General features: G+C 42.6%; 1 protein-coding gene across 1 annotated transcript; it reads left to right on the forward strand.

Moving 5' to 3' along the window:
• Positions 1–5,209: 5,209 nt before the first annotated feature.
• On the forward strand, positions 5,210–12,508 carry LOC123078197 (COP9 signalosome complex subunit 2). The gene is made up of 12 exons (XM_044500610.1): positions 5,210–5,373; positions 5,518–5,610; positions 8,664–8,742; positions 9,744–9,984; positions 10,073–10,147; positions 10,239–10,373; positions 10,885–11,072; positions 11,166–11,234; positions 11,313–11,403; positions 11,508–11,642; positions 12,061–12,173; positions 12,249–12,508. Exons 1-12 carry the CDS (start codon positions 5,364–5,366, stop codon positions 12,337–12,339), a joined length of 1,320 nt encoding a protein of 439 aa, XP_044356545.1. The 5' UTR covers positions 5,210–5,363; the 3' UTR covers positions 12,340–12,508.
• The last annotated feature ends 695 nt before the right edge of the window (positions 12,509–13,203 follow it).

Below are 13,203 nucleotides of genomic sequence, written 5' to 3' on the forward strand. Positions count from 1 at the left end.
AGAAACTTCAACCTGAAAAGCTCGAACCCAAGTCGGAGAAATGCGTCTTCATAGTATACCCTAAGGAAACTATTGGGTATACCTTCTACCTCAGATCCGAAGGCAAGATCTTCGTTGCCAAGAACGGGTCCTTTCTGGAGAAAGAGTTTCTCTCGAAAGAATTAAGTGGGAGGAAAGTGGAACTTGATGAGGTGATAGTCACCCCTTCCGAACCGGAAAGTAGCACAGCGCGGGAAGATGTTCCTGTGGTGCCTACACCGACTGGGGAGGAAGTTAATGATGATGATCATGAAGCTACGGATCAAGTTACTACTGAACTTCGTAGGTCCACAAGGACACGTTCCGCACCAGAGTGGTACGGCAACCCTGTCCTGGAAATCATGTTGTTACACAACGGTGAACCTTCGAACTATGAAGAAGCGATGGCAGGCCCGGATTCCGACAAATGGCTAGAAGCCATGAAATCCGAGATAGGATCCATGTATGAAAACGAAGTATGGACTTTGACTGACTTGCCCGATGATCGGCGAGCCATAGAAAACAAATGGATCTTTAAGAAGAAGACAGACACGGATGGTAATGTGACCATCTATAAGGCTCGACTTGTCGCTAAGGGTTATCGGCAAGTTCAAGGGGTTGACTACGATGAGACTTTCTCACCCGTAGCAAAGCTGAAGTCCGTCCGAATCATGTTAGCAATTGCCGCATACTATGATTATGAGATATGGCAGATGGACGTCAAAACGGCATTCCTTAATGGCTTCCTTAAGGAAGAATTGTATATGATGCAGCCGGAAGGTTTTGTCGATCCTAAGAATGCTGACAAAGTATGCAAGCTCCAGCGCTCAATCTATGGGCTGGTGCAAGCATCTCGGAGTTGGAACATTCGCTTTGATGAGATGATCAAAGCGTTTGGGTTTACACAGACTTATGGAGAAGCCTGTGTTTACAAGAAAGTGAGTGGGAGCTCTGTAGCATTTCGCTTATTGTATGTGGATGACATACTATTGATGGGAAATGATATAGAATTCTTGGAAAGTATAAAGGCCTATTTGAATAAGTGTTTTTTAATGAAGGACCTTGGAGAAGCTGCTTATATATTAGGCATCAAGATCTATAGAGATAGATCAAGACGCCTCATTGGTCTTTCACAGAGTACGTACCTTGACAAGATATATTGAAGAAGTTCAATATGGATCAGTCCAAGAAAGGGTTCTTGCCTGTATTGCAAGGTGTGCAATTGAGCACGGCTCAATGCCCGACCACGGCAGAAGATAGAGAAAAGATGAGTGTCATCCCCTATGCCTCGGCCATAGGGTCTATTATGTATGCCATGCTGTGTACCAGACCTGATGTAAACCTTGCCGTAAGTTTGGTAGGAAGGTACCAAAGTAATCCCGGCATGGAACACTGGACAGCGGTCAAGAATATCCTAAAGTACCTGAAGAGGACTAAGGATATGTTTCTCGTTTATGGAGGTGACGAATAGCTCGTCGTAAAGGGTCACGTCGATGCTAGCTTCGACACAGATCTAGATGACTCGAAGTCACAAACCGGAAACGTGTATATTTTGAATGGAGGAGCAGTAAGCTGGTGCAGTTGCAAGCAAAGCGTCGCGGCGGGATCTACATGTGAAGCGGAGTACATGGCAGCCTCGGAGGCAGCACAGGAAGCAGTCTGGATGAAGGAGTTCATTACCGACCTAGGGGTGATTCCCAATGCGCCGGGCCCGATGACTCTCTTCTGTGACAACACTGGAGCTATTGCCCTTGCGAAGGAGCCCAGGTTTCACAGGAAGACCAGGCATATCAAGCGTCGCTTCAACTCCATTCGTGAAAGTGTTCAAAATGGAGACATAGATATTTGTAAAGTACATACGGACCTGAATGTAGCAGATCCGTTGACTAAACCTCTCCCTAGAGCAAAACATGATCAACACCAGGACGCAATGGGTGTTCGATTCATCACAATGTAACTAGATTATTGACTCTAGTGCAAGTGGGAGACTGTTGGAAATATGCCCTAGAGGCAATAATAAATGGTTATTATTATATTTCTTTGTTCATGATAATTGTCTATTGTTCATGCTATAATTGTGTTATCCGGAAATCGTAATACATGTGTGAATACATAGACCACAACGTGTCCCTAGTAAGCCTCTAGTTGACTAGCTCGTTGATCAACAGATAGTCATGGTTTCCTGACTATGGACATTGGATGTCATTGATAACGGGATCACATCATTAGGAGAATGATGTGATGGACAAGACCCAATCCTAAGCATAGCTCAAAGATCGTGTAGTTCGTTTGCTAGAGCTTTTCCAATGTCAAGTATCTTCTCCTTAGACCATGAGATCGTGCAACTCCCGGATACCGTAAGAGTACTTTGGGTGTGCCAAACGTCACAACGTAACTGGGTGACTATAAAGGTACACTACGGGTATCTCCGAAAGTGTCTGTTGAGTTGGCACGGATCGAGACTGGGATTTGTCACTCCGTATGACGGAGAGGTATCTCTGGGCCCACTCGGTAATGCATCATCATAATGAGCTCAATGTGACTAAGGAGTTAGTCACGGGATCATGCATTGCGATACGAGTAAAGAGACTTGCCGGTAACGAGATTGAACAAGGTATTGGGATACCGACGATCGAATCTCAGGCAAGTAACATACCGATTGACAAAGGGAATTGTATACGGGATTGATTGAATCCTCGACATCGTGGTTCATCCGATGAGATCATCGTGGAACATGTGGGAGCCAACATGGGTATCCAGATCCCGCTGTTGGTTATTGACCGGAGAGGCGTCTCAGTCATGTCTGCATGTCTCCCGAACCCGTAGGGTCTACAGACTTAAGGTTCGGTGACGCTAGGGTTGTAGAGATATGAGTATGCGGAAACCCGAAAGTTGTTCGGAGTCTCGAATGAGATCCCGGACGTCACGAGGAGTTCCGGAATGGTCCGGAGGTGAAGAATTATATATAGGAAGTCCAGTTTCGACCACCAGGAAAGTTTCGGGGGTTATCGGTATTGTACCGGGACCACCGGAAGGGTCCCGGGGGTCCACCGGGTGGGGCCACCTATCCCGGAGGGCCCCATGGGCTGAAGTGGGAAGGGAACCAACCCTTAGTGGGCTGGGACGCCCCCCATGGGCCTCCCCCCTGCGCCTAGGGTTGGAAACCCTAGGGTGGGGGGCGCCCCACTTGACTTGGGGGGGGGGGAGTTTTCCCCCTTGGCCGCCGCCCCCCCCATAGATGGGTTCTTGGCCGGCGCCCCCCCTCCCAGGGGGCATATATAAAAGGGGGGGAGGGAGGGCAGCAGTACTACAGCCTTTGGCGCCTCCCTCCTCCCCTGCAACACCTCTCCCTCTCGCAGAAGCTTGGCGAAGCCCTGCCGAGATCCCGCTACATTCACCACCACGCCGTCGTGCTGCTGGATCTCCATCAACCTCTCCTTTCCCCTTGCTGGATCAAGAAGGAGGAGACGTCGCTGCTCCGTACGTGTGTTGAACGCGGAGGTGCCGTCCGTTCGGCACTCGGTCATCGGTGATTTGGATCACGGCGAGTACGACTCCATCAACCCCGTTCATTGGAACGCTTCCCCTCGCGATCTACAAGGGTATGTAGATGCACTCCTTTCCCCTCGTTGTTAGTATACTCCATAGATGGATCTTGGTGATGCGTAGGAAATTTTAAAATTCTGCTACGATCCCCAACATCAGGGGCTCCACAAGCCCAGGTGGCGCGGCCAGGGTGTGGCCGCCTGCCCCTGCCCTTGTGGTTTCCTGGTGGGCCCCCTTTGGCAACTCTTGGCTCCAATATTTCTTTTATATTTCAAAATAACCCTCCAAAATTTCCCATCCAATTCCGAGAATTTTTATTTTTGCATAAAAACAACATCATGGTAGTTTTGCTGAAAACAACGTCGGTCTAGATTTCATTCAAATAATGTAAATTAGAGGCCAAAACAAGAGCAAACGTGTTTGGAAAAGTAAATACGTTGGAGACGTATCACCGGATAACCGATAAAGTGCAATAGTAGAGTGCACCAAAACATGCTGGACGACCAAACCCCACGACGACGAACACTGGGCAGGCAAATGCTCACCCCAACCGGGCAAGAAGATGGAGCAAGAACCCAAGGTCATGCTCATGAGCACCGATGGGCTTGATGCAGACCAAGTGGCCTATCTATCCATGGTGAAGCAACAACTAGTTAGGAGAGGGCTAGGGGGTATGAGTGGAAGTGCAAATGACCATGAGTGATGCTCTATGCTTGGTTTCTATGCTTTGTTTGAATAGTTGTATGTCTGATTTGGAAGTTGTCTTTAAAAATTGAACTTGGAAAATATACAGTTCAATTGAATTTAACTTGTTGAAATCGGCATGATAATTTTTTGATTTTATGTGATGTGAAAATTATGTATTCATAGTGTTTGCACAAATACATAGGGAAACAGAGAAAAAAAAACAAATATAGAAAAAGTTGTACATGACATCTGCTATTGCTAGCCATATGTGAAACCCAACAAATCTATTAGAAAGATTTATTGGGTAGTTGCTTCAGAAGTCAAGATGCTCTTATAACCACGAACTAAGCCTAACTTGAATGTTTAGGTCATTTGCCGTGGAACCAGTTCATCAGGTTCAAGTCTTAGTCTTGACACTGGTGCTTGCATTTTTTTGAAGACGTTTTTGTCAACTACGGAGGCACCTGTGTGACTTTTTCAATCTTAAGATGATATACGTCGGCTCAGTCTTTCGGAAGTGCTAATGAGGTAGGTGTGCGTGCGTTCATGAGTGTATATATGAGCGTGTGCATGTTAAAGAAATATTCTTTATAAGGACCTCTTTGATTCATGAAAACGCAGGTAAAAAAAAGTATATGATTGGAGTTGCATGCCCATTTGAATTTTATAGAATCAGCAACGGGTGTTTCATGCCACGGGAAAACCAAATGTGAATTGTAAAAAGAGGTAGAAGTGGAGGTTAGATTTTTTATAAAATATATAAAAATCTTTTATAGAAATAATTTCTACGGGATCCAATGCTATGAATTAAAAGACCAAAATAGAAAAAATTCCTAAAGATTTAAATCATATGAAAACATATAAGATTCCTTCGAATTCAAAGGAGCCCTAAGCGTTTCCTTTCGTAAATGACCAATCCTCCTACTTTAAAGCCGCAGCTTCCCAGGGGCCAGCTCGCAAAACTTGTCCTCCCCTCTCTCCCCCGTTTTCCCCTCTCGCCTCTCCCCTCTCCCCTCGCCTCGCCTCCGCTCCGCAAACCCCCCCTCTTTCGCAAACCCTAGCTCTCGCCCCCGACGCTCCATTGCCGCTCGAGTCGCCTCTTCACCGCCGTCATGGGCTCAGGTAAGCCCTACCCCCGCATTTAGTGCCCTCCGTTTTCATCTTCTCGATTCCCCACGGTCTGGATTGTCGCTGTTTCTCTCTCCCACGAGGGTTTCTTTCCGTGATCGTTTCCTGTTTCTTGGTGCGCGTGGTGCCGATGGTTAGATGCGGACATGGAAGACTACGGTTTCGAGTATTCGGACGACGAGCCGGAGGAGCAAGACGTCGACATCGAGAACCAGTACTACAACTCCAAAGGTTTGGTTCCTTGTGCCAATTTTACTTCCCTTGGTGATCCCTATCACTGTTTCGAGTAGCGGTCCCGTTACTAGAAGAAACCTCGATTGGAGTATTATTAGTCCAACTTCCTCGTGCATCGTCGTTTTGTACTGGTAGTGGGGTTCCGGTTTGAATTTTGATGTATGGTAATCTCCTTTGTTTGTACTGTGCAGTTGCCAGTTTAGCTGCGAGGTGTGTCCCGTTAAGTGTGAAGTGCGTTTTAGTAAGGACATCAAATGAATAGCTAGAATCTAATTTTGCTTTGGGAATAAATCTGTTTGTCGAATTGACGCCCGTGTGGTGCTTGTTGGGCCAAGTAGCCCACCCGTGTGTGGTTTGTCTTAGTCCTATCGTGCTCTTTCGCAGTTAACAGCTAAAGTTTGTTCCGCTGAACACTTCTGTCTCGACTAAAAGGAAAATACAAGCAACTAATGGATACGCAAGTTAATTGTAGTCTGTTACCATTTAATTTATATAAGCCAAGCTGCCGTAGAAGTACGGACAATGTGGCTTCGTATATATTTTGAAGCAAGGATAGGAAGACTCTGCTACCCTTCTCATTGCTTTAATCAAGAGTTTCATTCTGACTGCCACACACTTCATTCTTCAGTTCTGCAATAGTATATGAACTATCTGTCCTCCATCTCTTTGTTTTTCCATATTAGTTGAATTAACTGTTTGCTCAAATTGTAAGAGAGAATCGAAATAGTATTTATGGAAAAAGTCTTCATCTTTATAGTTATCATTTATCAATGACCACCACAATACCAGATGAAGCCTAACATCTTCCCTTTCCTGCCTTCTTAGTGGTTGTTTGGATACTGAGGATTAGTGATGGGATATAGAAAATGAGTTTTTAGCTGATTTCTAGGAAAACCGGTTTTGCTATCCTTTTTGTGAAAAACGTGTTTGTAGAAAACTTCGTTTGGGTTAGAAAATTAATAAACTAGGTACATAGAGTTTTGTGTTCGGATAGCAAACATTAGCCTTATCCTACCTTGCCCGTGACCTTCCTTGCTTTCCCATTGACGAGACTTCCACGCTCGACATCGTACCGTACGAATCCACGGTCCAGACTGCTGCTGTCCTTCCTTCCGGCCACCACGACTCTGCATGCGACCGACCTCGTCCAGATTTCTTGCCTCCCCCCCCCCCGGCCTTGACTGACTCCGCGCGCGGCCGACGGCAAGGGCTTCTGTTGGCCCCCGAGGTCGTCGCCCTCTCCTGCACTGATCCTTCCTTGGGCCACTTCCCCTCTGACCTCCACTAATTCTGAACGCAGCCGCCGGCGAGGGTTTTCGATGGTCCCTGAGTTCGTCATCCCCTGAATTGACTCTGCCGCCTGCTGCTTCTCGCGTCCCCTCCGGCCTGCATGACTCCACAAGCAGCCGCCGGCAAGCGCTTGCTCTGCTCTCCGTTGGAATCCAGTTTATGTAAATCGTGTTTATGGGATATACCTGAAATCTGAGTTTTTGGAAAGCTAAGTTTTCTATATTCGCTGATTAGTTGGAGTTGCCAAACAGGATTTTAGTTTTTTATACCATTTCCCTGGTTTGTGGAGATCTGGTTTTGTATATACCACCTATCCAAACAACGCCTTAGGTACTATGAGGATTTCTTAGGATATTCCCTTTCTTTGATTTGAGAATTCTGTAGTGTTTTCTAGCCTTCTAACTGAATTAGGCTGCTTAAATTTCGCCAGTTGTTTATATCTATAAGATTCTTGTTTTGTGATTTGTGACTAAATACCCTCACGGTGCAATGTGCTGGACTCAGGTTGGAATTAGTTCAAGTTTAAGCTTATAGACTTGTCAAATGTTTTTTCCTGTGTTTCTACTTAAATTATACAGGAAGAGGCTCGTATGTACTAGTACTTGCTTGCGATAGACAAATGTTTGGGAAACTTGGTCGTATAGAATGGAAAGATACTTGCTAGCCACTGTGATGCCCTAGCCACCTCCTCGATATCCTGCTACCTTTATTTCTTTCCTCCAGGACTATATCTGGATCTTTTTAGCCATCATTGACACTGGGAAGCAGAATTGATTGTGATCAATCTGATGCCTCTCTTCCAACCAGTGTCTTGGCTGTCCTACCACTTTTGCAAAGGCCTGGGATCCTGCTAAAAGCTTAATGCTCTACTTTTTTTGGCAGATGCCTTTTAAGAAACATTCTATTTTCAATTTTGTAACATATTTGTTACTCTAACGAAGATGCTTCCAAAGAAACTTGTATGTTCTTCTAAAATGAAAAAAGAAATGCATATGCATTGAGTCTGCACATTTGATTTTACACGAAAGTATGTTTCTTTATCAAATGTATTTTGGTATTTCATTTTCATATACTACACTTCTTTTAATGGAAGATGCCACATCACTGTGTTCAGTTTATACTATTGTCATATTTCGCATCTACTCTATTAGTTTATTTGTTTACCTTAATACACGCACACGCACACACACATAGTTAGATAATATATCTGATTTTGACCACTACCTAGGCTAATGCTGTCTCCACCACCCACTACTTGCTATCGAGATCTGTGCAAAGAGAGAAAAGAGAGGAGATAGAGATTATTGTCACCTCAGTCGTCAGGGTGGACCCCACACACCTGCCACACACAGAACCCACCCAACCTCTCTCTGTCTTGTTCACTCTCCCCATCGCTCTACATGTAAGGGATAATTTTATATATGAAAGATTGTTTGGGTTAGGATAATTTTATTGTTTTCTACATGTAAGGGACTTAACACGTGGTCATCTTTTTTTAGTAGATGGATCAAAATAAAATAGCAGCTTACTCTAAATGGAAACCAAGTTTTTTTTGACTGGTCTTTTAATATGGCAGAACTTAAATGCTAGGATTATGGTTGTCCTATTTTGTGCACTTTAGGCAATATACAATTATTTATTTTATTTATCTATGAAATTTAAGCAAATTTACAATTTCATTAATGTAACACATTCTAGTGGTTGATGGTGTTATGCATATGTTGCTGCATGGTATGATGTTGAATGAGTATCCTTTGCAGGTATGGTTGAGACAGACCCAGAGGGTGCACTTGCTGGTTTTGATGCTGTAGTTCGCATGGAGCCTGAAAAGGCGGAATGGTAAGCATTTTTACCTATTCCGATGCACTATTCTGTTTTATCTGCAATTTCCCTATGTTTGCTCCATCACAATATGAATGCTCAAGTCTATAAAGTGTCCTATCTGATATATGTGCTACTATCTGTTATCCTTAAAGGTTGGAGCTTGAGGCACTAAGATGTTGGGTGTGTAGATTATATGCTTTGCCCACAAGCTGTCACATGTATTCTGGGCCTATCAGTTAGGACCAAGCGTTGGTTGTGGATAAATTTAGGTCATAAAATGGAGTCATTGGGACTTAGCCTGATATATGAAATAGCTTGTGCCGCAAGTGGAACTCTTACTGAAGAATTACTTCTTTTTTTGATTTTGGAAGCTTTTACACTCTAGGATGAATGTTTTTATTTTGTTAATCAGTTATTTTCACTAGGCAGTAGCTGCTGTTAAGCAACAGAAGATATGCGAAACAACCTTAAACTATGCGATGTATTAGGTTATTAGTTTGTCCTGAGGACCTCGGTGCGTCTATTCATAATTTATTTGGTGGGAGTCCATTTTCAGGTCACTGTAGTCTAGCTGAGGCTAGTAGCAGTTAGATTAACGACAGATTGAAGAATATGAAAAGAGGCAGCAAATAGAATGCTAGAAAACCAGCTAAAATTTTCACATAGGAGTCAGTGGAACTCTACCATCTTAATATACTGAACACTTTTCATGCCTATTTGTTAGGTTATTGGTCAATTCCTTGAAAGCTAGGCTCCTTTTGTTGACATGTTCAGTGCCTGTTACAGGCAGTTCTTGGTCAGGACTGGTATTGTCCTCTATTAATTGGACATTACTTTGTAAAATTGAGTGCCTTGACCCATGCTTCCAGTGAAGTAACAAAGACAATATTTAATCAGTCTAGTTGAATTATAACTCTTCACCCACTCTGTTTCCTCAGTGAATTTAGCTGTTGCATAAATAAACATTTATGTTGAGGTGTCTAATTTTTATCTTTTAATTATATATATGTTCATAGGGGATTCAAGGCTCTTAAACAAACTGTGAAGCTTTATTATAAGCTGGGGAAGTACAAAGAAATGATGGATGCTTACAGAGAGATGTTGACATACATAAAATCTGCTGTGACACGTAACTACAGTGAGAAATGTATAAACAACATAATGGATTTTGTTTCTGGATCTGCTAGTCAGCACTTCAATCTTCTGCAAGAGTTCTACCAGACAACACTTAAAGCTCTTGAAGAGGCAAAAAATGAGGTTAGGTTTGTTGTATTATTAAAACTAGAAAAATATCATGATCTACCAAAGGATTGGTCTTCATGTATTATCATTGTTTGTTGTGCAGAGATTATGGTTTAAGACAAATCTGAAGCTTTGCAAAATCTGGTTTGACATGGGGGAGTATGGTCGCATGAGCAAGGTGCTTAGATATGTTCTTGTCATTACCGATTACTTGCTTCCTTCATTCCTTAGTCTTTATGCATTTAATTCACATATCCTTTTACTGACAGATACTGAAGGAGCTGCATAAGTCTTGCCAAAAGGAAGATGGTTCTGATGACCAGAAGAAAGGCACACAACTTCTAGAAGTCTATGCTATTGAGATTCAAATGTACACTGAAACAAAAAACAACAAAAAGTTGAAGGTTAGTTATCTGTTCTTGTGAACCTTCATTATTGTTTCTTAACTTGTTAGAAAACTTTCACTCTTCTGTTGTGTGCAATTGTGTTTTCGCTGTGCCATCTTCTTGTAAAGCATTATGTGGGCACGGCTAAATGCTATGTGATTGCATACAAAGTTCAGATGTTATTGGCTTGTTTCATCGAAGGATTCTGAACTATTGGCTGATTCTTTTGGGGGTATTTGTCATTCATTGTCATCTGCGATTGGATAGAGTTATAATTTTTTTCTCGCTTAAGGGAAATATGCTTAGCTTTCAGGACTGTAATATCTTGTGTACATCACCGGTCATGGGAGAAAATGGGTTCTTTTTTCAGCTTTGTAACCTGAAACCTGCAATTGTGATATGCATCATTTGTATTCTTTGCAACATTAGCTTAAGAGCATTAATCTTATTGAGAATTATGCTTCTTTTTGTAGTATCGTGTGTGTCAGAATGAAACGCACCATCTGAATTGAACTGTGTGCTGTTGCAGGAATTGTACCAGAGGGCTCTTTCTATTAAATCAGCAATACCTCATCCAAGAATTATGGGTATAATTCGTGAATGTGGTGGGAAGATGCACATGGCTGAGAGGCAGTGGGCGGACGCAGCGACTGATTTCTTTGAAGCATTCAAAAACTACGATGAAGCTGGCAATCCACGGAGAATCCAGTGTCTCAAGTACTATCATAAGCACATCTTCTCTGTCATAACTCATAACTTTGTATAACTCTTTGTGATAACTATCATAATTTTCCTTTTGCTGTGAATTAGATATCTTGTTCTTGCCAATATGTTGATGGAGTCTGAAGTGAATCCCTTTGATGGACAAGAGGCCAAGCCGTAAGACTTCTGATGACACCCTCTTAGGTCTTGTAGGTTGATTTTCATTACTCTCTGTAACTCCTTCCATTTCTGCAGGTACAAAAATGATCCTGAAATCCTCGCAATGACAAACTTGATTGCAGCATACCAGAAGAATGACATCATGGAATTCGAGAAGATCCTAAAGGTCAGTGCTATGCCATTTCCTTGTCTGCCACAATCCTAAACTCTTATTTTGTGGTTCACTGATTCCACACTGATTCCATTGTAATTTTCGTGCTTTTTTGCCAGAGCAATAGAAGAACAATAATGGATGATCCTTTTATCCGTAATTACATTGAGGACTTATTGAAGAACATCAGAACTCAAGTGCTGCTCAAGCTCATTAAGCCATACACAAGAATAAGGATTCCATTCATTTCACAGGTGAATATTTTACAGCATATCCACACTCTGCTAGCCAGATTTCACTTTTCATATGCACAATATGTGCTTGTTCTCCATCAGATGAACACATGCAGTTTATGGTGATAACAAAATTAACATGAATAATACTTTATGTGCTTGTTCTGCTTTAAAGGGGTTACATGACATACAGCATGAAGGTTGATCATTTCTTTAGTTCTCTTTGTTAACTAAACCATCCCCAGTTCAATTCAAAACATAACAAATGTGCGCACTTAAATATAGCAAAGTAATTGCAGTTCTTTTGCAGCATGGAAGTACAGTTTTGTAAATCATGTCATGTGTGACATTTTGTTCATCTTAACATCAATCAACAGTTTGTATTTAGTGGCTAAAGACGCAGTTCATTGTAACATCAACTGTTTGTTTGTGTTTATAGGAGCTAAATGTCCCAGAAAAGGATGTTGAGCAGCTCTTGGTGTCATTGATTCTGGACAACCGTGTCCAGGGCCACATAGATCAGGTGAACAAGCTGCTAGAATGCGGTGACAGGTGTGTACTCCCACCTCCTTACTTTGTTGACATATTCCTCGTGAGCAAGTTCTGAGATTTGCAAATTTTATTCAGGTCAAAGGGAATGCGGAAATATCAAGCCATCGATAAGTGGAATACTCAGCTCAAATCCATTTACCAGACGGTGTCCAACAGAGTTGGGTGAGAGATGGCAGGTTTCCATTAGTACCTGCTGGTTGAGTTGTTTTGGTGGGGCTTAAATGTGAAGTAGTATCTTGTCCGTGAGGTAGGGATCCTGGATGTGGGTAAAGTAACTTATCACTGTAATGAACGTAGCACTCCAGTTTGTGGATTATATCCTCTTTTATCTTTTCTGTGATTTGGCCGGCGGGATGCTGGGATTTTGTCCTGAGCTGAAACGGCCCTGCTAGTTCCTACTTCATCCTGCCTAGATTTCACTGTGGTCGAAAACTTGGTATCGATGCGAATAGAGAAATGCACAAAACTAGCATGGTCAAATATTTAGTTTACTGCGCCACAAATGTCTCAGCTTGCATCATCCTTCGCATATTATTGCCTGGCGTTTGGCATCTCACAACAAGGCATCAAATTTGTGTCAATTGAGAAGGAAGATGGGTAAGCGTATATAGGTGTTATCTCGAGCTTATACGTGCACACGTCTCTCATGCTGAACTTTTGATGAACTAAGGTTCAGATGTTGCAAGTCCGAACGTCAATGCCTTGGTAAACCCATCTGCGAGTTGGAGCGCGCTGTAAACGTGTCACAACAACATCTAGTATCAGCTCATCCTATATACTCCCTCCGGTTTTTTTTACTCTGCATATTAGATTTGTTTGAAGTCAAACTCTTTAAAGTTTGACCAAGTATCCCTGACACACCGCAACGGGCCGCGCTCAGCGCTGTAAACGTGTCACAATAACATATAGTAGCAGCTCATCCTATATACTCAAAGTTTAATCAAGTTTATACAAAAAATTATAACATTCACATAACAACACCAATAACATTAGATCCATCTTGGAATGAATTTTCACATTATATTTATTA

This window comes from Triticum aestivum, chromosome 3D, assembly GCF_018294505.1.
Source record: "Triticum aestivum cultivar Chinese Spring chromosome 3D, IWGSC CS RefSeq v2.1, whole genome shotgun sequence".
NCBI classification, from domain to species: domain Eukaryota; kingdom Viridiplantae; phylum Streptophyta; class Magnoliopsida; order Poales; family Poaceae; genus Triticum; species Triticum aestivum.

Bases quoted from the DNA above. Each gene is read 5' to 3' on its own strand.
- LOC123078197 (XM_044500610.1), top strand. The intron at 10,148-10,238 runs GTGCTTAGATAT...TTTTACTGACAG, and splicing joins AGTATGGTCGCATGAGCAAG to ATACTGAAGGAGCTGCATAA. The intron at 11,643-12,060 runs GTGAATATTTTA...TTGTGTTTATAG, and splicing joins GGATTCCATTCATTTCACAG to GAGCTAAATGTCCCAGAAAA.